The sequence below is a fragment of the Saimiri boliviensis genome, chromosome 11 (assembly GCF_048565385.1).
Source record: "Saimiri boliviensis isolate mSaiBol1 chromosome 11, mSaiBol1.pri, whole genome shotgun sequence".
NCBI lineage: Eukaryota > Metazoa > Chordata > Mammalia > Primates > Cebidae > Saimiri > Saimiri boliviensis.
The window spans coordinates 109,957,939-109,982,844 of NC_133459.1; the positions used below are offsets into that span (position 1 = coordinate 109,957,939).

The window sequence follows — 24,906 nt, forward strand, 5'->3', positions numbered from 1 at the left end:
AACACATAACACGGCGAGAGGAGGAGAGGAATGAAGAAGTTAGAAAAGTAAGTTAGTGCAAGACTTCAAAGCACTTAAATGCCATGCCAAAAAATATGGCCTAGTTATTGTGTGGTAGAACTGAAGCCTTAAAGAGAAATAACCTGAATGCCCAATAGTTTCTTAGGAAAAGACCTCTGACAGCATTGTGGAAGACAATCCCTTTTATGACCCCTTAGTGTCTAGTCCAGTTGTCTACACACAGTGAGCATTTAAGAGAATACAATAACATTAGCTATGAGGGTATCTCATTGTTAAAATTCCCTTGAAAAATATTTTCCCAAGAAATAAATAACTATCATGTGTAGCCACCCTGAAGTCCCTATGCCCCTGCTATTCGTTATTTTTAAGCATGAAGTACAATTACTTCTTACAAGAGATGTAATGTATTAAGTGGGTACCAGAAAAACAGTTCTCTAAGGGTCTAATTTTTCCACTATTTTTAGTATAAGTAATAGATTATAACATTTAAGAAATAAGCAACTTACCTTGTTTTAATGTCACAGTTAAATTTGAAACCAAATTTTTCAACAATTGGCTTGAAAACCTGAAAAAAATCAGTTTTTAATCATTGGGTTAATCAGCAATATTCACTACTTCAACAAGTGTATTTATTAAACCAAAGTGCTTTGCTGGCTGGTACTTGAGTGCTATAAGTAAATGGTGTCATATGAATATATAGGCTAGTTCCATTTTTTTTTCAAATGAAAAAACTGATATGTAGCTAAATTTAAAAGTTTAACATTTATTTAAACAGAGCTGTGCAAGTCTACCTAAAGAAAAAGATTGGAACTTAGGATACTTGATATCAGTGATTATTCTACAGCAAAGGCCAATACTTCCTAATGCATCTCAATGCAGTACATTATAAGAAATGAGGGGGTTTTAGTGAAGAGCATTCCATTCTGCTTTCTCAATTTTTTTTTTCTGTTTTTTTCTAACCTCTCTGATGCCTGGGAATCAATTTTTTATACAGTTGAAATCTCATTCCACAGACAATGCTTTAACATTAGAAACATAAGCATTTTCCTGACATCATAAAATTATTCCTAAATAATATCTGAATGACTGCATGGCATCCTAGCATAATTGACTTAACTGTTCTCCAAGTTTTCATTATTAGATGATATATATTATATAATGATAATTATAGTATATAATGCTTGGTTCAAATACCTTTAACATTTATCTTTAGCTGCATTTTGTGATACTGAATTAGGAGTAGTTTCCTTGAAGTGAAATAACTAGGTGAGGAGATAATAATTTTTATTGTATGTCCCATTGTACTGACTTTAAAAAGATTATACCCTATTAGAATGGCAATATTTCATAGAAAGATGGTTAAGCCTGAAGTCTAAGGCAACTCTTTGAGATCTGCTCTAGAGATCTACTTATTCCTCTGGGTTGTCTCCTATGTATACAGGAGGTATACATGTTATTAACCTGCTTTTTTTAAAAAAAGGTAGAAAAAAACTTAAAAAATAAAAACCTGAAAATATCAAGTGCTAGGAAGGATACAGAACAGCTGGAACCCTCTATCTGGTATCTATTTTTATTTTAGAGATGGGGTCTCACTATGTTACCCAGGCTAGACTCAGACTTCTAAGCTCAAGAGATCCTCCCACCTCAGCCTACCAAGTATTAAATAGCTGGGACTATAGGCACACACCACAGTGCCTGCTTCAGTTGGAACTCTCATATATCATTTTGAAAGCCAAAACAACTTGGCTATTTATTATAAAGTTAGACATTTGCTTATTATAACAACCCAGCAATACTACTATTTACCCAAAAGAAATGAAAATGTACAATCATACAAAAACTTGTATATAAATGTTAACAGTAACTTAATTTATAATTACCAAAATCTGGAAACACCCAAATGCCCTTCAACAGATGAATGGCTAGGCAAACTGGTACGTACATATTCCAGAACACAACTTAAGTTTTCATTGCAGACATAAGCAACAAGGATGAATCTCAAATGTATTACAGTGAGCAAAAAACCCAGATTCAAAGCCTACATAGAGCATTATTCCTGATATGACATTCTGAACAAAAGGCAAAACTAGGGCAAAAAACAGATCAGCAGTTGCCAGGGGCTGAGGTTCAGGACTGATTACAAAAAGGGATAAGGGAACTTTTTAGAGTAATGGAACTATTCTATATCTTGATTGTGGTAGATGGTTCATAACTATGAATCACTCTCAAACATCACAGAACTGTACGTTAAGAAGGGTGGATTCAATTGAAAATAATGATACTTTAATAAATCTGGATGAAGAAAAGATTATACCATTTTTTCTCCCACTAGTTATATGAGAATGCTATGATTTTTTTATAATTTTTAAACGTTTGATCCTAAAATGGAAGGGGCTTAATGGAAAAAAAAAAAAGTCTGAGTTTTCCTCTAAATCATAATTCCTGTATTTATAAAATAACATATCACAATTGATATAATTTGTATCACACTCAAAGTGTGTGTTTTTTTGTTTGTTTTTTTAAAGACAGGGTCTCGCTTTATCATCCAGACTGGAGTGCCAACATAGCTCACGGCAGACATGACTTCCCAGGCTCAAGTGATCCTCCCACCTCAGCATCCTGAGTAGCTTGAATAGGTGTGCACCACCATGCCTGGCTAATTTTCCTGTGTGTGTGTGTGTGTGTGTGTGTGTGTGTGTGTGTGTGTGTGTGTGTGTATTTGTTTATTTTTGCAAAGATGGGATTTCACCATGTTGCTCGGGCTGGTCTTGAACTCCTGAGCTCAAGTGATCTGCCTACTTTAGCCTCCCAGAGTGCTAGGATTACAGGCATGAGCCACCATGCCTGGCCCTACACTTGAGGTTTTTTTAAACAATTCACTGTAAACACTATTCTAAGATAAAACAACAAACTTAAAGGAGACGTAATTCCCCACCCTCTACTGCAATAGAACTAGACACATTTGGGAGGCGGAGGTGGGAGGATCCTTTGAGCTCAGGAGTTCAAGACCAGCATGGGCAACACAGTGAGACCTTGTCTCTACAAAAAATAAAAAAAAAATTGGCTGAGTGTGTGCCTGTAGTCCCAGCTACTCAGGAGGCCAAGGCAGGAGGATTGCTTGAGCCCAGGAGGTTGAGTCTGCAATGAGCCATGATCATGCAACTGTACTCCAGACTGGGCAACAACACTATCCCAAAAAATGAAAAGAAAAGAAATGAAACGGGCCAGATGCAGTGGCTCAAGCCTGTAATCCCAGATTACAGGGAGCACATTGGGAGGCTGAATTGGGTGGATCACAAGGTCAGGAGTTCAAGACCAGTCTGGCCAAGATGGTAAAACCCCTGTCTCTACTAAAAATACAAAAAAAAATTAGCAGGGCACAGTGGCGGGCACCTGTAATCCCAGCTACTCGGGAGGCTGAGACAGGAGAATCACTTGAACCAGGGCAAGACTCCACCTCAACAACAAAAACGACAAAAAACACCATGAAGAGATAAACAAGAAAGTCACAAAACAAAACAAAACAAAACAGGATATATTTAAATAGAGAATTGAGACTCAGAAGCATGTTTGAGATCATCTCAGTTTGTCAACAACAAAAGCCCTTACCATCACTGTATAATCAATCTGTGGTGCCATTTCAGCATTAGTTCCACCTTTCAGATGAAGTTCTGATGATGAAGCAGCAAAGAGAACACATGGCATTGAGACCTGCATCAAGAGGCACACACTCCTAAGGAGAAGGCAGAAAAGGCTTATTTTCATTTTCTTTTCTGCTTTTTATTTTCAGACTCTTAAATAAGCTATATTACTGTTCATCACTACCAACTGAAGCACAGACAACTGTAAAGGCAGGTGTATGTCATTGAATTTCTAGTTAAAAGACATTTCAGTGTCTGAATAGTAAAATCCTGAATTTTAAAGAAAGACAGGAAAAAATAGCTTTAAATGATAAGCAAACCTGGGTCTGACTCTTCAACTAAACACATTAGCTGTGTGACCTTGGGTAAGTTCTGATACTTTTCTTTATATTACAAAAAAGTATAAAAGAAAAAAATTAAAAATAAAACCTTCTTCAGAAGTTTTACAAAAGGATTCTTGAAACTAGCAGTTTGTGAAAATGCTTTCAAAACAGTCAAGGTCTAGAAATACTGAATTGATTATACATGAGTTGCTACCATAAAACAAGGTACTGTTTCAGGTACGAAGATATAGTTAAGATATAGTTCCTATCATTGTGGAGTTCACAATATGATAGAATAATATTTTACACAGCCATAAAAGAGAATGAGTTCATGTCCTTTGCAGGGACATGGATGAAGCTGGAAACCATCATTCTTAGCAAACTAACACAGGAACAGAAAACCAAACATTGAATGTTCTCATTCATAAATGGAAATTGAACGAGAACACATTTGACACAGGGAGGGGAACATCACAGTAACATCACACGCCAGGGCCTGTCAGGGGGTGGGGGCAAAGGGAGGGAGAGAATTAGGACACATACTTAATGCATGCAGGGCTTAAAACCTAGATGACCAGTGCAGCAAACCACCATGGCACATGTATACCTATGTAACAAACCTGCATCCCCAGAACTTCAAGTATAGTAAAGAAACAAAAGAAGAAGAGAAAAGAAAAGAATAGTATTTTACAAAGACTGATAGCTTGGCCAGGTGCGGAGGCTCATGCCTGTATCCCAGCACTTTGGGAGACCGAGACGGAATGATCGCTTGAGCCCAGGAGTTTGAAACCAGTCTGGACAACATAGTGGGACTCCATGTCTACAAAAAAATTTAAAAATTAACCAGGCATGGTGGTGCACACCTGTAGTCTCAGCACTTTGGGAAGGTTGCCTGAATCCAAGAGATCGAGGCTACAGTGAGTCATAATGGTGCCACTGCACTCCGGCCTGGGAGACAAAAAAAAAAAAAAAAAAAAAAGACTGATAGCTAAATATTTCACGTGGAAAAGTGTTAGTGAAGTAATCCTTACTTTACTTGCTTGTTTGGTCCTTATAGGCAAATAATGTGAAAAATCACAAGAAATAGTTATATAACATGAATAATTTTATAAAGTGAAATATTTGATCATTTTCTTTTTTTTCTTTTTTGAGACAGGGTCTTCTGGCATCCAGGCTGGAGTGGAGTGGCACAATCTCGGCTCACTGCACCTTCCACCTCCGAGGCTTAAACCTTAGCCTCCGAAGTAGCTGGGACCACCAGCATGTGCCACCATGCCTAGGTAAGTTTTGTATTTTTTTTTTTGTAGAGACGGGGTTTCGCCATATTGCCCAGCCTGGTCGAAAATGCCTAAGCTCAAGCGATCCACCCACCTCGGCCTCCCAAAGTGCTGGGATTATACGCATGATCCACCACAACTGGCCTGGTCGTTTTCTAAATGAGCCATCATCTCCCTTTTCCAAAGTTAAGTGAAAGCAATCATATTAATAAGTAGTTTGAAAGGGAATCAAAATAGCCTCCTACCTACCAAATGATGGATCTTTATTTAACTCACTACACAATGACGCTTATGTATTGAACTGGGAAGTTCTCTATCAGTAATGATGAATTTCATTAATTCAATAAGTATTTATTGGCCAGGTATGGTAGCTCACACCTGTAATCTCAAAACTTTGGGAGGCCAACGTGAGTGGACTGTTGAGCTCAGGAATTCAAGACCAGCTGAAAAACATGGCAAAACCTTGTCTCTACAAAAAATAAAAAAATTAGCTGGGCATGGTGGTGTATGCCTATGGATGATACCAGCTACTCGGGAGGCTAAGGTGGGGGGACCCGTTGAGCCCAGGAGTTACAGCTTACAGTGAGCAGTGATTGCACTACTGCACCCCGGCCTGAGCAACAGAAGGATACCCTGTCTCAAAAAAAGAAAACATAAAAGTAGGAAAACAAGCTCATAGAAATTAAGCAACTTGCCCAGAACATGGTAAAACCTGGACTTAAGTTACTTAAATGGAATGTAAGTGATACATACCCTGCTGTCTTGGTATCTGCTGTGTGGATTCCACCTTTGATCTTCTCTGGTGTAAAGGTTATTTCTGTTGAGCCAATTTCTGCCCTCTCCAGTTGCCCATCACACAAGTCTCGAATCATTTCCAGTCCAGATAAATGTTGAGGCCTTCAGGTCATAATACTGCATCAAAACGTGTGCATTCAGACTGCCTATATCCCCACATTTTATGACAAATTTATAAAACTGCAATGGCAAGAAAACATCAAGATCTAACCATAGTAAGTGCCACACGTCTTCAGTGTCAACTTCCTTTTGGGTTTTTATGCACTTTGACTACCTGCTAGTAGTTATCATTTTAAGGCTTTCTTGCAGACCAGTTATTTGTGGCTATAAATACACATCCTGATATATTGTAGCAAATTAGAAGTGTGCAAAAGAAGAAAACTAATAGTTACTTTAGCACCACCAGTTTCCCTTGCACTTGACTGAATAATCTGTGGTGTCTGTATGGGCTGAACTATGTTCTCTCAAAATTCATATGCTGAGACCCTAACCCTCAGTATCTCAAAATGTGACTATATTTGGAGATAGATCCTTTAAAGAGATAATTAAGTTAAAATGAGGCCATTAATGTAGGCCCTTATACAATCTGACTGGTGACCTTATAAAAAGAGACTAGGATATACAGAGACACTAGGGGAAGGGTGCACAGAGGAACCACGATGTGAAGAGGCAAAAAGAGAGGCCTGGAGCAGATCCTTTTCTCATAACTCTCAGAGGAAACCAACCCTGTCAGGACCTTGATTGTGGACTGCCAGGCTCCAGAACTGTGAGGAAATAAATTTCTGTTGTTTAAGCCACCCTCTGTGTGTGGTATTTTGTTATGGCAGCCGTACAAACTAATACAACACCTACAGCCTAATGAGTTGGATTCCCCTGTTGGTGAACTGGAGGGCTGCAAACAACTATGACAAAGGCAATTAACATTAACATATATCAGCAATTGCCTTTCGGTAATTTCAAAACTGTAGATAAGAGACTGAGATCGCTGATTTATGAAAATGTAATAAATACAGAATACATACAAAGAAATCAGTGTGGCTTCAACCTGAGTCCTCTTCTAACAGGTGCATATAGCCGAAACTCAACTAGTGGCATGCCCAGCTACCCAGACAGACGAAATAAGGTCAAGTGTCAAGGTGTTTCCCTCTTCACAATAGATAATTCTAGTCGTAACAGCTCTCTGGAGGTATGAATGAAAGCTGGAATAACACATCTCAGGATCCTTTCCTGTTTTATAAATTCTAAAACTAGCGGCAGCACAGAATGCACTGGTTAAAAAACAAGGTTTCCTCTGGCCTCACAAGCATTTCTGCTCTACCTATCTTGCGCGCTCATACGTACTATTAAGATATTTGGAACGCCCGGTGGGGTGGGAAAACATTTTAAAAGATAGCTCTTTAGCAAATGGGACTATTTTAGCCAAATAGAGAAAACTCGAGACCATTTCTAAACTCACCCCCTCGAGGCTTTCAAGACCTTTACAACCCAGGCCACCGCCCAGGCAGAGCGTCCCGGCCCCGGATCCCCGCACCCCCCCCATCGCTGCAGCCGGGACCTTCTGGGTTCCACCACTCGTACTCCCGATGCCCCAGCCCAGCAGCCCGGCCGCTTGATCCCCTGATCCCCGGATCCCCAAACTCCCCGTCGCAATTCCCAGGCCAGCCAGATTTACCTCAGGCCTGGCGTGCTCCGGCCGGCTCGGATCTTCTGCACTCGCAAGGGGAGGCCCAGGAGACAGCTCAAGGACGTAGAGACTCTCAGGATTTGGCCGCCCTGCAAAGGGTGGGGTACAGGGAGAAGAGATGTAAGCACACCAGTGGTGAGAACTCCCCTCCCTAGTCTGGCTGCAGCCCCGGCCGCTTCGCTCTGCACTCACCCCTTCCATGATGCTGCCATCAACTTCCACCTGCGGCCCCGCCATGGGGGGCACCTTGGAGCCCAGCCCACAGCGACAAAGCCTCCGCCGGAGCAGGAGGAAGAAGAGACGTTGGCTCCCGCCCAGTAGTTCAGAAACCTCGGTTCACGCCTGGCGAGAAAGCGGAAGAAGCGACGCCTGTCGGGAAACCGGAGTCAGCAGAAAACCCCCGGCTCCCCCTGTTCTACGGCCAGTGCGCATGCGCATAGCTCGGCTTAAAGGCGCCACCCCGGGAAACCTGTTGTCCAGGCGAGGAAGGTTCCGGAGAGGTGGGATGGTGGTCGCCGAGGTGCCCAGGATGCCTGACAGACTTGTGCCTTGGACACAGCAAAATCTGCAGGTTGCAGAAAGTTTCAACTGTAACCACATCCTCCAGTTATCCTGCAGGCTTGTGCTTTATCTTTGTTTTGTGGGTAAATATGTGTTTCTGTTTTCTCGAAGATCCTGGCATACCCCGAGGTGCCGACTTTCAGAGCTGAAGATGCAAGAAAGATCCAGACCCTGTGATGCACCGACCACCATCTCTCTGGTTGGATTTGCCTTCACTGTGCCTGTCTCTCGAAGTGTGTGCGCCCTGGTGCATTTATACTCTCAGCCTTTCGTTCCTCGCGGGGTGCGTGTTTGTGTGTGCGGAGAGTGTTATCTTTGTTTCTAGGGTGACACGCCATTTATTTGAGGGGCGGGCAAGGCAGAATCACTAGTTTAATACTTTGAAAGGCCAAAGTTATGCGATTTTGCTTGAGAATGAGTGCAAGTTCTTGACTCCGAGGCACAGTGCAGCTAACAATTCACCTCAGTCGAGGGCAGAAGCAACAGCCAGCTTCTCGGTTCTGCCTGGGGCTCAATTCCAACAAGACTAAGTACCAAATACTATGTAAGCCTCTAGGGAAGCAAGTTTGAGTAAGTCAGCTTCTAATCCCTTAAGTTATTGGAGGTATAATGGAGAGACTGAGACGTTATCAATTACAATGTCATCTTTGGTAATAATAACATGTACTGTATTTATCTTAACAGTTTATGGGGACAATTACAATATATTAATAATATCCTATAACAATAACAGGCAACATTTACTAAGCACTTAGGTATTGTGCACTGCATGCATTCACAACAGGATAAAGTGCTTACTGTTTTGACTGTTTTACAGCTTCCTGTGTTAAACAATTTGCTACAAATTCGCACAATTTTAACTAGAAAACTGGGATGTGAACCTGGGTGGTCTGATGTGAACACCACTGTCTGGTAATCCCAACACTGCTGCTTTTGCGACAGAGAATGTTTTGCGGAACACAGAGACTAGGTACTTAACCAAATCTGGAATTTGCCATAAGGTATTAATCAGGGAAGTAATCGTATTTGCATTTTTAGAATGAAGGCTTTGGTAGTATGAGGAGGGTGAATAAGAAGCTTAAGACCCTGAAGGGAGAAATGCCAATGATGCAATTTTCCAGCAAGAGATAATGAGAAGCTGAAGTAAGGCAATGATGGTAGCGATGAAATATGAAAAAGCTGTACTCCTGTCTGACATCTTAGATTCCTATTACAGAAACTTAACCTTCCCAGAAGAAGCCTTGCCTTTTTATGTCTAACTTTGGCTATTAATTCCTTGCTATGACCCATTTGTCCCATTCTGACTACTTCCAGGGGTAGGGAGAAAAGAACAAGATGGTGATATAATGTAGAGATGAGCAAATTGTGGTAATAATAAGCACTCGTATAGTGCTTTCATATACATGATCTGTCTTAATGTTCATTACAAAGCTGTGAGGTTGGTGTTCTCATCTCTCTTTGGTCAATGAGGGACTGAGGCCTTGGTAATTGAAGTGACATGCCAAGATGACAGAACAAGAAAGTGGCAGAGTTGGGTTAAATCCTGGGTTATTTTAATAACAAATGACAGTTAGACCAATGACAGAGTCCTCAATTGAACAATGGAAGTCAGAAAGACAGTAGAATTGTACCTTCAGAGTGCTGGCAGAAAATAACCATCAACTTAGAATTGGGCACAAAATTATCTTTCAAGAATTAAAGGAAAGTATAGAAATAAAATTATTTCCAGATACATGGAAACTGAGTTTAACATTTACCTATACTTTCTAAAGGATGTTCTAAAGGATATACTTCAGAAAGAAAAATTACTCCAGAAGAAGAGTCTGGAATAGAAGAAGTGATGAGTGAAAGAAACTCTAAACACATAGTTGAATCTAAGCAAACATTACCTAAAATAACACCAGACAACAAAAGTACGTAAGACAAGAGGGGAATGATAAAAGTTAAAGAATTCTAAGGTCTCTCTTTGTAATTAAGATGTCAATTAATACAGTTGACATAATTCAAGATTTAACATAAGTAGGTAAGGTAAAGTTTCAAGGGTAACCATGAAAGTGTGTAACTTCTAATCCAGCCAAAGGAAAAAATGGACTAACAAGAAAATACACATTAAGCAAAAACCTAATACCATAATCAGCATAAACAACAGAATGGAAAGAAAGCACTAAAGTAACAAAATAGAAATAAATTCATATATATCAATAGTAACAATGAAAGTAAATTTCCTAATGAAAAGCCAGAGATTGTTGGATGACACCTACCCACAAATTTAAAAAATTAAAAAGACAGAGACTGATCGAAAAAAAAAAAAAATGCCATTAACAAGAGATGCACCAAAAACTTTGAGGATAATGAGGAGTTGAAAATAAAAAGATGGAAAAGATACACCACATAAATGCCAAAAAAAGAAAGCTGGTATACCTATATTGGTGACAAATTAGACTTTCAAACAAAAAGCACTATCATTGACCAAACAGAGTCACTACAAAATAATAAAAATTGCGGCCACCAGGAAAATAAGTTATTCAAACCTTTGTGTGTAATAAATAGCTTCAAAATATGTAAGTCAGACATTGAAGAAACTGGTAAATCCACTACTACCCTGAAAATTTAGCTCAATTATTTGTAGATCAAGCAAATGAAAATTTAGGAAAGACAAGAAATCTAATAAAACAGCTAATAAACTTGATCTAAGGATAATTATATATATACATAATTGGCCATATATATATATGTACATATAAAACCTTTAGGCCGGGCGCGGTGGCTCATGCCTGTAATCCAAGCACTTTGGAGGCCAAAGCGGGCAGATCACCTGAGGTCGGGAGTTCAAGACCAGCCTGACCAACATGACGAAACCCCATCTTAATAAATAAATAAATAATAAAACATTCAATTGTTATATATTACATGCTTTCCTCCAGAACTGATGAAAGTTTTATAAAGAATGACAAAGCTACGTGGGCCTGTAATCCTAACACTTTGGGAGGCCAAGGCAGGAGGATCACTTAAGCCCAGGAGTTCAGGACCAACCTGAGGAACATAGTGAGACCTCGTCTCTATAAAAATCACAAAAAAATTAGCTAGGTGTGGTGGCATGCACCTGTGGTTGCAGCTACTTGGGAGGCTAAGGCGAGAGGATCAGAAGCCCAGGAGGTTGAGGCTGCAGTGAACTGTGACCATGCCACTGCACTACAGCCTGGGTGACAGAGTGACACCCTGTCTCAAAAAAAAAAAAAAAAAAAGACAAAGCTATAAAGCAAGTCTCAAAAGACTCCAAAGATTTTGTATTATAAAGTTGATATCCCTGACCAAAAATTGTTAGAAATTAATTCTAAAAAAGATAACTAAAAAAAGAAACTAAAAAAACTAAATGTTTGGAAATGTATACTACTTCTGTATAATACGTGGATGAAATAGTAATAGAGAGTTATAAAAATATTTAAAGGTAAATGAGTGAAAGTTCTATGAATCAAAATCTATGGATTATAATGAAACTAGTATGTAATTAATAGAAGTTTATATCACTAAATATTTCTATTAGGAAAAGAGAAAGGCTAAGTGCAGTGGCTCATGTGCTTTGGGAGGCCAAGGTGGGCAGATCACTTGAGATCAGGGGTTCAAGACCAGCCTGGTCAACATGGGAAAACTTTTTTTTTTTAAATGGAGTCTTGCTCTGTTGTCCAAGCTGGAATGCAGTGGTGCAGTCTTGGCTCACTGCAACCTCTGCCTCCTGAGTAGCTGGGACTACAGGTATATGCCACCATGCCTTGCTAATTTTGTAGAGACGGGGTTTCACCATGTTGCTCAGGCTGGTGTCCTGGGCTCACTCCTGGGCTCAAGTAATTCTCCTGCCTCAGTCTCCCAAACTACTGCAATTACAGGTGTGAGCCACCACACCTGGCCCATTTTTATTTTTATCTTTAACAATGTCTGTCAACTGATGTGTATATAAACAAAAAATAAAGTATATCCCTACAATGAAGTATTGTTCAGCCATGAAAAAAATGAAGTACTGATACCATACATGCTGTAATATAGATGAACCTTGAAAACATAAGTGAAAGAAACTGAGTGAAGAAGCCAGTCACAAGAGATAACATATTGTATCATTCAATGTATATGAAATGTCTAGAATAAGCAAATTTATTGCTACTCAGACAATGTAAATTAGTGGTTGTCAAGGGCTATGGGGGTACATTCAGAATGGAAAGTGATCGCTAATGGGTATGAGGTTTATTTTGGCCGGGGGCGATGTAAATGTTCTGGAATTAGTGGTAATAGTTGCTATTTCAAATTGAGATAGCTTAAATTCACCCTTTTAAAGTATAAAATTTGGTGATTTTTGGTATATTTCAAATTTGTTAATTGAGATAGCAATCATGTTAAAAGAAAAGAAAGAAAAGACAGGTGAAGGAAATACAGAGGACTACCTTTAGGACCTTTGGATTGTAAGGTATTTCTTTTTTATTTTTTGAGACAGGGACTTGCTTTGTCACCCAGTCTGGAGTGCAGTGGTGCAATCATGGCTCACTGTAGCCTCAACCACCCAAGCTCGAGCGATCCTCCCATCTCAGCCTCTAGAGTAGCTGAGACTACAGACATGTGCCACCACACCTAGCTAATTTTTGTACTTTTTGTAGAGATGGGGTCTCGCCATGCTGCCCAGTCTGGTCTTGAACTCCTGGGCTCAAGTGATCCACCAACCTCAGCCTCCCAGAGTGTTGGGATTATAGGTGTAAGCTACTGCACCAGGTGGGATGTATTTCTCAAGACACAAAAAGCACTAACTATAAACAAAAGGTAAATACTTTGGGGCTGTGAACGGTGGCTCAGGCCTGAAATTCCAGCATTGTGGGAGGCCAAGGTAGGAGGATCGCTTAAGCCCACAAGTTTGATACCAACCTGGGCAGCATGGGGAGACCCCGCCTCTACAAAACAATTTTTTTTTTTTTTTTTTTTTTTTTTTTGAGACGGAGTTTCGCTCTTGTTACCCAAGCTGGAGTGCAATGGCGCCATCTCCGATCACCGCAACCTCCGCCTCCTGGGTTCAGGCAATTCTCCTGCCTCAGCCTCCTGAGTAGCTGGGAGTACAGGCACGCGCCACCGTGCCCAGCTAATTTTTTGTATTTTTAGTAGAGACAGGGTTTCACCAGGATGACCAGGATGGTCTTGATCTCTCGACCTCGTGATCCACCCGCCTCGGCCTCCCAAAGTGCTGGGATTACAGGCGTGAGCCACCGCGCCCGGCGCCAAAACAATTTTTTTAAAAAAACTTAGCTGTATGTGGTCGTGTGCACCTGTAGTCTCAGCTACTAGGGAGGCAGAGGCAAGAGGACTGCTGGAGCCCCAAGTTCAAGGCTGCAGTGAGCTGTAATTATGACTCTACATTCCAGTCTAGGTGACAAAGTGAGGTCCTGTCTCCAAAAAAGAAAATATTAATATATTTAACTACATTAAAATGAAAAACTCTGTGCATCAAAGGACTCTTTCAAAAAAGCAAGCAAAGACATGTCACAAACTAGAAGAAAGTATTAGCAACACATATAAAATATTAAAAGGATTAGAATCCAGAATATTTAAGGAACTCCTAAACTAGTCAACAAGCAAATGATGTACATATTATAGAGGGAAAATGAGTGAAATGCATAGGCAAGCATTTTATTTTATTTTAAAAAATTTTTTTACATAAGGCACAATTTCTTTGTTGATGAAGTTGTCAATAGACACTTAGGTTGTTTGCATATCTTAGCTATTGTGAATAATGCTGCAGGTGTCTTTACAAGATACTGATTTTATTTCCCTTGGGTTTATGCTCACAGAGGAATTGCTGAATCATATGGTAGTTCTATTTTTAATTTCTTGAAGAACTTCAGTTTTCCATGATGGCTATACCAATTTACAAATATTCCCACCAACAGTGTACAAGAGTTTCATTTTCCTATACCCTTGCCAACACTTGTTATTTGTTTTCTTGTTAAGTCATCCAGTATATTAATACTATATTTATATAGGATCTTTCATCATATAAAGTAGTGTCAAGACACTTGAATTCCTTTGATCCTCAAAATATCCCTGAAGGTATATTGAAGATGGGAGGGAAGGTATTGTTAATGTTAATATCATCCTGTACACAAGAAAACTGAAACTTGCCCGTGATAGGCAAAAAAAGAGGCAGATCTATGTATAGTTCAAACTCTTTTAATGAATCACTACAGATACAAACTATCGATATTAAACAAAATATATATCTATATTATATACAATACATACAGCTCTATATTAACGTATTTGATTAAGCATATATTGAAACAACTTCTAAATAAGTAATGATATTTAAATACTTAAGCTATTAAAAGTCCTCAAAATTCATAAATAGTTAAACTACAATAGTTCAGGCAACCACATGTTGGTATATTTTCGGGTAATGGCCAAAGCAGGGGCTGACTCTGGGCTATATTTATCTCCTGAACATTTAGAATTCAGAGCAGAATTCAAAAGGCCATCCTCAGATTTTTCTACACCAGTCATGTCACACCCAGGAGCCAAACAAGTAATCTAAGACCTTCATTAATTAGCTATGTTGCATTTTGGTAAACTTCACTCTTTCTGGAGAATTCCTTTGAATAGAGCAGGGTGTTAATTCAATGAAGCAACAGTCGTATTCTTTTATTTATTTATTTATTTATTTATTTATTTATTTATTTATTTGAGACGGAGTTTCGCTCTTGTTACCCAGGCTGGAGTGCAATGGCGCGATCTCGGCTCACCACAACCTCCGCCTCCTGGGTTCAGGCAATTCTCCTGCCTCAGCCTCCTGAGTAGCTGGGATTACAGGCACGTGCCACCATGCCCAGCTAATTTTTTGCACCTTTAGTAGAGACGGGGTTTCACCATGTTGACCAGGATGGTCTCGATCTCTTGACCTCGTGATCCACCCGCCTCGGCCTCCCAAAGTGCTGGGATTACAGGCTTGAGCCACCGCGCCCGGCGCTATTTATTTTATTTTATTTTTGAGACGGAGTTTCGCTCTTGTTACCCAGGCTGGAGTGCAATGGCGCGATCTCGGCTCACCGCAACCTCCGCCTCCTGGGTTCAGGCAATTCTCCTGCCTCAGCCTCCTGAGTAGCTGGGATTACAGGCACGTGCCACCATGCCCAGCTAATTTTTTGTATTTGTAGTAGAGACGGGGTTTCACCATGTTGACCAGGTTGGTCTTGAACTCTCGACGTCGTGATCCACCCGCCTCGGCCTCCCAAAGTGCTGGGATTACAGGCTTGAGCCACCGCGCTCGGCCTATTTATTTATTTATTGAGACAGGTTCTTGCCCTGTTGTCTAGGCTGGAGTACAGTGGTGCGATCATAGCTCACTGCAGCCTGGAGCTCCAGAGCTCAAGTGATCCTCTCACTCAGTCTCTGGGACTACAAGCATGTACCACTACCCCCAGCTAATTTTTTTAAAGATGGGGTTTTGCCTTGTTGCCCAAGTTGGTCGAAAACTACTGAGCTCACATAATCCTCCTGCCTTGGCCTCCCAAAGTGCTGGGATTACAGAGCCACCATGCCCGCCCCACAGTCATTTTCTTAAGGATAAATTGTTTCATCTTATTCCACCCCACATTTATAGAAAGTAACACAGACAACCATCTTAGGAATAACAACAATTGAGCAGGCATTCTAAGAATGGCTAATAAACATGTAGAAACATGCTCAACTTTATTAATAATCAGGAAAATTCAAATTAAAATTATAACACCATTTTATAATTACTAGATTGGGGGAAAACTTTAAGTCTGGCAATATTAAATGAAGAACAATAAACATAAAGCAGCTAGGCATGTAGTTTGTTAAATCACATTGGAAAACAATCTAGTATTATCTAGAGTAAACTTGAAGATAAACATAACCCCTGTTTTAACAATTCCATTTTTAGGTCTTTATCCTGAGCTTACTAATCAAAGTGTAGTTGGCTAACCAAAAGCATTTGTATCACCTGGAGCTTGTTAGAAATGCAGAATGTCAGGTCTACCCAGATTTACTGAATTAGAATCTGCATTTTAACAAAATCCCCAGTAGCTGTGAATGCTCATTAATGTCTGAGAAGCACTGTGCTAAAGAAACTCTTGAACATGCACCAGGAGAGATGATCAAGAATGTTCATAATAGCACTGACGGTAATAGCAAAGAACTAGAAACAACACAAATATCCACTTCGTAGAGAATGGATAAATAAATCATGGTATTGTCAGAAAAGCTAGTTGCCGAAAGATACATACAGTTTAATACCATTTTTATAAGACTCAAACAAGCAAAAGTAAATAATATGTTATTATGTATCATCCATATATGTATATATGGTAAATTCTAAAGGAAACAAAGGAATGATAAATACAATTCAAGATAACGCTTATGGAGGGGAGAGGTAAAGGAAGGAGTAGACAGTGATCTTCACTAACATAGGAAAGATTTATTTCTTTTTTATTTTTTAGTTTAGCTTTATTTTTTAGTTTAAAATGCATTTTAGTTTTAGACAACCTACATGATATGTTTTTCCATAGTTTCTATTTCTTAAAGTTGAGTGGTAGGTTCAAGGGTTTTTGTTATATTAGTTTGTGACTTATGTATTTGTTTTTATTCATATGTTCATTATTCTCCCATGTAACACATTTTTAACCGCTTTATTATGGTATGCTTTACATACCATAAAATTCACCTGTCTTAAGTGTATAATTCAAAAATTTTTAGTAAATGTACAGAATTATATAATCATTGCCACAAACTGGTAAGAGGAAATTTTTATCACCACAAAAAATAAACTCTCTTGCCTCTGCAATCACTACCCCTTCCACCTCTAACCCCAGGCTAATTTGTTTTCTAATTAATGCTAATCTTATTAATTAATAATATTAATATAATCTTATATAACTAATATACCTAAAACGAATCTGTTTTTCATCTCTATAAATCATCATTTTCTGGACATTTAATTTAAATGGAATCATGTAACATGTGTCCTTTTGTGCCTGTATTCTTTTACTTAGCATAATTTTTTCATGTTCATTCATGTCATAGCAAGTATCAGTACCTCAGTCATTTTTAAGATGAATAATATTTCAGTATATGGATGTACCACATTTTGTTTATTCACCTGTTAATGGACATCTAGGCTGATTCTAGATTTTGGCTATTATGCTGTTATGATTATTCCTATGCAAGTCTTTGTGTGAACACTATTGTCATTTCTCTTAGGTAGCTATCCAGGAGTGGAATTGGTGGGTCATAACTGGTCATTTTTAAATTTAAATAAAGAGAAGAAATGGGGTCTTTGTTTCTTTCAAACTCGAATAAAAGAATTAACTAGGGAATAGATGGTATATTTCTTTCCAGATGCTGGAATGAAATATTATACTTAACATAGAGGCAAGAATCCATTTAGATGAAAAGTCAGTAATGGAACATGAACTAGTTACCTTCTGAGGAACACGTACAGTTAAAAAGCAAATGAAGAGGAAGAAAGCTGTATAGCCTCACCTTGGAAGGAAGATGATTCATTTCGAAGGTACAGTTGCTACTGCTTTTTATACAAACACGTGCTTGTGGGATTATCAATCAAATAATAATGTCTATAAACATTTTTAAGGAAATCTAAAAAGTTGAAATTCTTTTGAGTTCAGATTTTCCGATAAAGATAACTATTTAGGCCAGGCGTAGTGGCTCATGCCTGTAATGCTAGGACTTTGGGAGGCTGAAATGGGACGATCGCCGCTTGAGACCAGGACTTTCAGACGAGCCAGGGCAACACAGACAGATCCCATTTTGAACTCCTGAGCTCAAGTCATTCGACTGCCTCAGCCTCCCCAAGTGTTGGAATTATGGGCATGTCCCACCACGCCTGGCCCAAGAAACGCTACCAAACAAACAAAAAAGATAGTAAGATTTATTGTTTGCAGTGATTTTGTGTGTGTAGGTGTATAATACATAAAATGGCTGGCAAATGAGGGGGGAAAGTTTTTGGGTCACATTAAACAATGAAGTTGTGAAATACCTGAGATTTTGTTTCATAACCACTAATCTTCAATGTTGAGGATTTAAAATGTATTTGTTCCAGTTTTTTTTTCTCTGTAATTCCTTAGACATTTATGAAGATTTTCATTCCCACGTAAGAAGCAATAACAGACTAATGTCATCCTGGTCATTTCCAAAAACTGGTTTCCTAGTTGTTGCCTGTTTTCTTTACCAGTTCCACTGGATCTGAATTTGACATTTCTCCAAGAGACAAGTAAATCAAGATCTTATGTCTGTGACATGTATTGCATATGCTAGTTAGCTGCATCTGACAACCGTCTGTAAAAAGAAAGATGATGATGACATATTTATTTTAGACATTAGGTAATATTCATCTTTCATGAAAGAAAATTGATTAGCCAATTTTGGTAATCAAAAGCACTAAAAGGATGTAAAAAAAAAAAAAAAAAAAAGTGCAAGTCATTGGAAAGTACTGCTATACGGACCTGTGAAACAACTAGTGGTCCAGAGCCTTGCTACAAAGTATAGAAGTGTTCTATTTTCTGTACTTGAGGTGGCTACAGTACAAGATGAAGAAAGGGAAATGTTTTTCTACTCGTCCCTCAGGTACTACTTCAACATAACTTCAAATAAGTGTCCTTCCTTTGTGTTTCCTTAATACTCTCTATTTCCCCTGTTATAGACACTAAAACGATTATATTCCGTGCATCTGTATTTACATAGCAGTGTCTTGCCGGGCTTTGTCCCCTCAAGTTAAATTTGGGCTGCCCTCTGCCCCGCCCCGGTCCTCCAAGCTCTTTTCCCTCGCGGGTTCCCAGACCCCAGGGTTTAGCTCTGCCCCGCCCCGCCCCCTGGTTGGCGGGTGGGTGGGAGGTTGGTTTCTTCCCTCCCTATTGGCCGCCCAGGGGGCGGTGCGTTTCCCATCCCCTGATAGGTCGTCCGGCGAGGCGTCTCTCGGGGCTGCGGCGCAGCTGTCATTTCCGGGGTAAGATGGCTGCAGTCCGTCTGCTGAGAACTTGGAGCAGGAATGCGGGGCAGCTGGTAAGCAGGTTTGGGCAGATCTGAGGCCGGGAAGGAGTGATTTGTCCGGAGTCATCCAGGAGTGGTGTGTTACTTTCTCCTCCGGTGCCAGGCGTCCAGGGCACGCGTGATGGAGAGGTGAAGGGATGCATGCAAAGTAAAGGGCAGAGAACGGAGCGAGTCGACCAGTCTGGAGTGGAAAACCACTCTCTCCCCTTACCTAGACGCGCTTGTGCAGGGACTCAGCCGTCCTCCTGCTCCAGCTATGCCCCGAGGCCCAGCTAGCGTTTCATTGCGCGCCTTCCAGGTGCCAGGCATTGTGATAGGTGCTGTGGATCCATAGATAAATTCGTTCAGCATTTATTGCATATCCACAGTATGCCAAACACTGCAACACAACCCCTACCCTCACGAAATTTACAATGTAGAGGCCGTTGAAGTTATAGAATATCAGGGGTCCCTGCTTCCAAAGAACTGAGCAGCTCAGGCGTCACTCATTTGGCTTGCACTTCTACGTCCACACCACATGTCATTCCTACCCTTTTGTCACCAAGGCTATGACCCACCAGCATCTCCCCTGCACTTCCCTCTCTTTCTCCCAGTCTTAGCACCAAGCACTGACACATCCCAGTAATGATACTGTTTCACCTTGTTTGCGGAGTGTTTCTTCTCTCTGCCTTGGTGGACCCCTGATCTTAAAAAAATCTTCCAAGAGCTTGCTATGTACCAGGTACTGTGTTAGGCACTGGAGATACAAATATGAAATAGACATCATGTCTTCCTTCTCAGAGAGTACAATCTTGTGGTGGAGGACAAAGGAGAGAGAGACAGATACTAAGAAATTACAACCCAGCATTAGAAGTGCTGTTATGGGACAAGTGCCTATAGCTACAGGAATACACAGGAGTGGACATCTATGGTGGACTTGGGGATCAGAGAGGAGTTCCCAGAGGATACTGTATGACTTGAGATGTAAGAAGGATAAGTAAGAGATAACGAGGAGAAGAGAGCTCTTCTGAGCAACACTTAACACTTCTTGGTCTTTCTAGAGCTTTCCATTCTTGTTTTCTGTGACACCAGTTTCCCAATATTATTCTTTCTACATCTCTGACTGCTTCGTCCCAATACCCTCTTTCCCTACCCACCTTTTAAATATTGCTGTTTCTAAAGGGCTCTGACTTTGGCTTTCTGCACTTTTCCCACTTTCTGGGTTATCCCATCCACTCTTTGGATTCAGTTACCATCTATGATGATGAGTCTTAAAGTTCCCCAGTCTTCCAATCAGTTGTACTCCAAACCCATATATATCCTACTGTCCTGGAAATCTCCAGTTTCATATGTGTATGATATTTTCCAGCTGTAGTTAATAAAAACCCAACCAATTAATAAGAAATTAAGTATCCATGCATACAGAGCATCTCCAAATTAGATGTCAGCTCGCATTGATTAAGTGGTTTATCATTATCAATTCTGTCATTTCCCTAGTACAGGCGTCCCCAAACTACGGCCCCCGGGCCGCGTGCGGCCCCCTGAGGCCATTTATCCGGCCCCCCGCCGCACTTCAGGAAGGGGCACCTCTTTCATTGGTGGTCAGTGAGAGGAGTACAGTATGTGGCGGCCCTCCAATGGTCTGAGGAACAGTGAACTGGCCCCCTGTGTAAAAAGTTTGGGGACGCCTGCCCTAGTAGTTCATTTGTCCTTTTCCTGCTAGAAGAGGGCTGCTACACTTGTTTAAGGCAGGAAGGAGGAAGATGTGGAGGTTCCAGTTTTACTGGTCAGAACTGTGTTACATGGCCACTGCTAGCACAAGGGAGCTTGGAAAAAACTTGTCTCTCTCTCTCTCTCTCTCTCTCTTTTTTTTTTTTTTTTTTTTTTGAGACAGAATCTCACTCTGTCACCCAGGTTGGAGTGCAGTGCCCTGATCTTGGCTCACTGCAACCTCCATCTCCCAGGTTCAAGCGATTCTCCTGCCTTTGCCTCCCGAGTAGCTGGGACTACAGGTGTGTATCACCATGCCCAGCTAATTTTTGTATTTTCATTAAAGACAGGGTTTCACCATGTTGGCCAAGCTGGTCTCGAACTCCTGACCTCAGGTGATCCATCCACCTCAACCTCCCAAAGTGCTGGGATTACAGCGTGAACCACCGCACCCAGCAGAAAAGCTTTCTTTAGTTTTCTCACAGCGCCTGCCATACAGCTTTAAAGCAGGTCAGACTCTTCAGGTTCCAGAACTGAACCCTCAAACCAGTTTCTCTTTATTTTATTTATTTATTTGTTTGTTTGTTTGTTTGTTTGTTTATTTATTGAGATAGTGTCTTGCTCTGTTGCCCAGACTGGAGTCCAGTGGCACAATCTTGGCTCACTGCAACCTACACCTTCCAGGTAGCTGGGACTACAGGTACACACCACCGTGCCCAGCTAATTTTTGCATGTTTAGTAGAGATGGGGTTTTGCCATGTTGATCAGGCTGGTCTCGAGTTCCTGATTTCAAGTTATCTGCCCAGCTTGGCCTCCCAAAGTGCTGGGATGACAGGCATTAGCCACTGTTTCTGGCCCAGTTTCTCCTTATTTGAACCTGTAATTCTCTCTGAAGAAATCTAGTCACTATTTTTCCACCTTGCCCTCAACTAGAGGTGTCTTGGTCCTTCCTAATTGGATTATCTGCCTCCAGTGGTCTTGTTGTTTTTCTAACCCATTCTCCATAGTGTAGCCAGAGTGATCTTGTAAAGTAAGAGACATTTGATAATGTCATTTTCTTGCTTAAAACTGCCTTCAGCAAGATGTCCAAAATTCAAATGACTATGAGGCTATTTATGATCTTGGCCTTTCCAATCTTTCAAGCTTGATTACTTACCAAAACCTACCCATCCCAACCCCAACTCTGACACCTCCCCATGCTTTTTCCACATTAAACTACACTAGAACTCTGTTGAACAACTTGAATTAATTGAACACACACACTGTGCTTTCTCTCTTAACTCCAGACCTTTGTACAGGTATTTCTTCTGCTTTAAAGACTCCTGCCTTACTTCCCTATGACCTTATCTGCAACACACCTCATCCCCTGGGTTACTCCTACTTATCCCTCAGATCTTACTTCAACATAACTTTGTCCAGCTAGCTTGCCTTAACACACTCTATTTCTTTCATTATAGCAAGTGTTATAATCACCTGTTTACCCCTTTTATTACCTTTCACTGGACTGTGCATTCTATAAGGGAAGGAATTGCATCTATTTTGTCCTCTGTATAACCCCAAATGCCTGGCATATTGTAGGTGCTCATAAATATTTTTTAATGACTCAGTAAACACAAAAAACTCAGTTTTTAAAATTTTTATAAAAAGTAGGCAAAAACAGAACAAGACTCCATCTCAAAAAAAAAAAAAAAAAAAAAAAAAAAAAAGACAGGGTCTTGCTTTTTTGTCCAGGATGGTCTTAAACTCCTGTGCTCAAGTGATCCTCCTGTCTCAGTCTCCCAAAATGCTGGGATTACAAGTGTGAGCCACCTCCCCCAGCTAGACTAATAAACTAAGCATAAGGCTTTAAACTACCAATTTAAAAAAGACATGCTTATGTAATTACTAGTTTTATGTAATTTGTATTTGATGCAATTGTAAATTCATCTATGAACAATACTAAAGATACCTAATTCTCTGCAGACCATCTGTACCAATTTGCCTGAAGTGACACCCCAACTCACCCCTGGTGATTCAAGGCAATTATTAATAACCCCATTTTCATTCTCAAATACATCCTGGTTGAACAACTACACATGTAGTCTAACTCTTAACACAATTATTTGACTAAAATAGTTCTTTTCTTGATTTTAAAAAATAATTCAGCCAGATGCAGTGGCTCATGCCCACAATCCCAACATTTTGGGAGGCCAAAACGGAAGTTCTTATACTGACATTACAGTCATCAACCATTTTCTCCTTGAGCTATTTACTGTTCCCTTTTATACCTTTTCTCAAGTCAAATCAAGCTGCTCAAAGTCCCAGCAGATATGCTGAGTAAACTTCTGTTATAGTTTATTTACGCTGCCTTTAAAGTGCCCTTCTGCTTTTTTACTATGTATGCTTATTATACATAATGCAGCTTAAATCTTCCTCCAAGAAGCCTTCCCAGGTCACACTAACATGAAAAAGCACCCACCAGACCCCTCTAAACTCCTTTTTTTTGTTTTGCTTTCTGAGACAAAGTTTTGCTCTGTTGCCGGGGCTGGAGTGCAATGGGGTTAGAGCATGAGCCACTGTGTGCCTGGCCTACTTAAACTCCTTTATCACTTACTGCCTATGCTGCTTTTTTTTTGGGTGGGGGGACCTATGGATTATACTGAAGAAGCCTATGCCTTTTATTACAAAAAGTTAGAGCATGCATGTCCATGCTTGAGTGTGTTTGTGTGTGTGTGTTTATTTTCTCACATAGGTTGTAAACTCTTTGAAATTAGGGATTATTTCTCCTACCTCTAGGGTCTTTGACATCAGATTTGCTTGGCTTCAGAGCTTGATTGTCACACTTATTTGCTGTGTGACCTTGGACAAATTACTTCACCTTTCCCATCAGTTTCCTGTGTGTTGAAGAGGGCTAACATGTATGTTCCATAGGGAAATTGTACGATATAAAGATGACATCTGGGCTGAACACGTTGGCTCACGCCTGTAATCCCAATACTTTGGGAGACTAAGGTGAGTGGATTGCTTGAGGTCAAGAGTTTGAGACCAGCCTGGCCAACATGGTGAGCCCCAACCCCCATCTCTACTAAAAGTACAAAAATTAGCCAGACATGGTGGTGCGCACCTGTAGTGCCAGTTACTCGGGAGGCAGAGGTTTGAGAATCACTTGAACCTGGGGCGCGGAGTAAGCTGAGATGGTGCCACTGCACTGTAGTCTGAGACATCATCTTTTTATTTGAGATGGAGTTTTGCTCTGTCACCTAGGCTGGAGTGCAGTGGTGTGATCTTGGCTCACTGCAACTTCTGCCTCCTGGGTTCAAGCAATTCTTGTGCCTCAGCCTCCCGAGTAGCTGGTACTACAGGTGTGTGCCACCATGTCCAGCTAATTTGTATAGTTTTAGTAGAGAAGGGATCTCACCGTGTTGGCCAGGCTAGTCTCAAACTCTTGACCTCAAGCGATCCACTCACCTCAGTCTCCCAAAGTGCTGGGATTACAGGTGAGAGCCACCTGGCCCTGCCTGTCTGAAAAGACTTTTAAAGTACTCAGCACATAGGAGGCACTCAATAAATGTAATGTTTGGTGGTTTGTGTTGCCCCTCACCCATAAACAGTTCAATAGGAGTTGTGTCGTTGTTGAAGGTAAGACTGTCTAGTAGTTTAATTTCCTTTCACAGATTTTAAAAATATGAACAATTTTATTTAAATCGAAGTGAATCTATATACTTCCAAACTTTCCTTACTGTCCCTAAATTTTATGTCTGATGAAACAGGTTGATTTACTCTTTTGATTTTATTGCTGACCAAGAGTCAGGATGATGGGAACTGAAGGAGAAAGGAAGGGCAAACAAAATAGAAATGTCTGGAAAAGAAAATTCTTTCCT

The 24,906-nt window shown here is 40.4% G+C and overlaps 2 protein-coding genes across 6 annotated transcripts in view; one reads left to right on the plus strand and one right to left on the minus strand.

The window, feature by feature from the left end:
• The window catches only part of RTCA (RNA 3'-terminal phosphate cyclase), an 81,380-nt gene extending 73,241 nt beyond the window's left edge, over nucleotides 1-8,139 (minus strand). For 2 of the 5 annotated variants that reach the window (XM_039460831.2, XM_074381357.1), the window contains exons 1-5: nucleotides 7,934-8,138; nucleotides 7,730-7,830; nucleotides 6,016-6,159; nucleotides 3,631-3,754; nucleotides 528-586 (exon numbers count right to left, since the gene is read on the minus strand). In XM_039460831.2, the coding sequence (XP_039316765.1) occupies nucleotides 528-586; nucleotides 3,631-3,754; nucleotides 6,016-6,159; nucleotides 7,730-7,830; nucleotides 7,934-7,978 (473 nt within the window). In that variant the 5' untranslated portion in view covers nucleotides 7,979-8,138. Of the gene's footprint in view, nucleotides 1-527; nucleotides 587-3,630; nucleotides 3,755-6,015; nucleotides 6,175-7,729; nucleotides 7,831-7,933 lie in introns of those variants that run through there. The other 3 variants (XM_074381356.1, XM_003933259.3, XM_074381358.1) reach the window with 3 other exon arrangements.
• Nucleotides 8,140-17,889: 9,750 nt separating this feature from the next.
• The window catches only part of DBT (dihydrolipoamide branched chain transacylase E2), a 51,233-nt gene continuing 44,216 nt past the window's right edge, over nucleotides 17,890-24,906 (plus strand). The window contains exon 1 of the mRNA XM_010343815.2: nucleotides 17,890-19,369. Within this exon, the coding sequence (XP_010342117.1) occupies nucleotides 19,319-19,369 (51 nt within the window). The 5' untranslated portion in view covers nucleotides 17,890-19,318. The remainder of the gene's footprint in view (nucleotides 19,370-24,906) is intronic.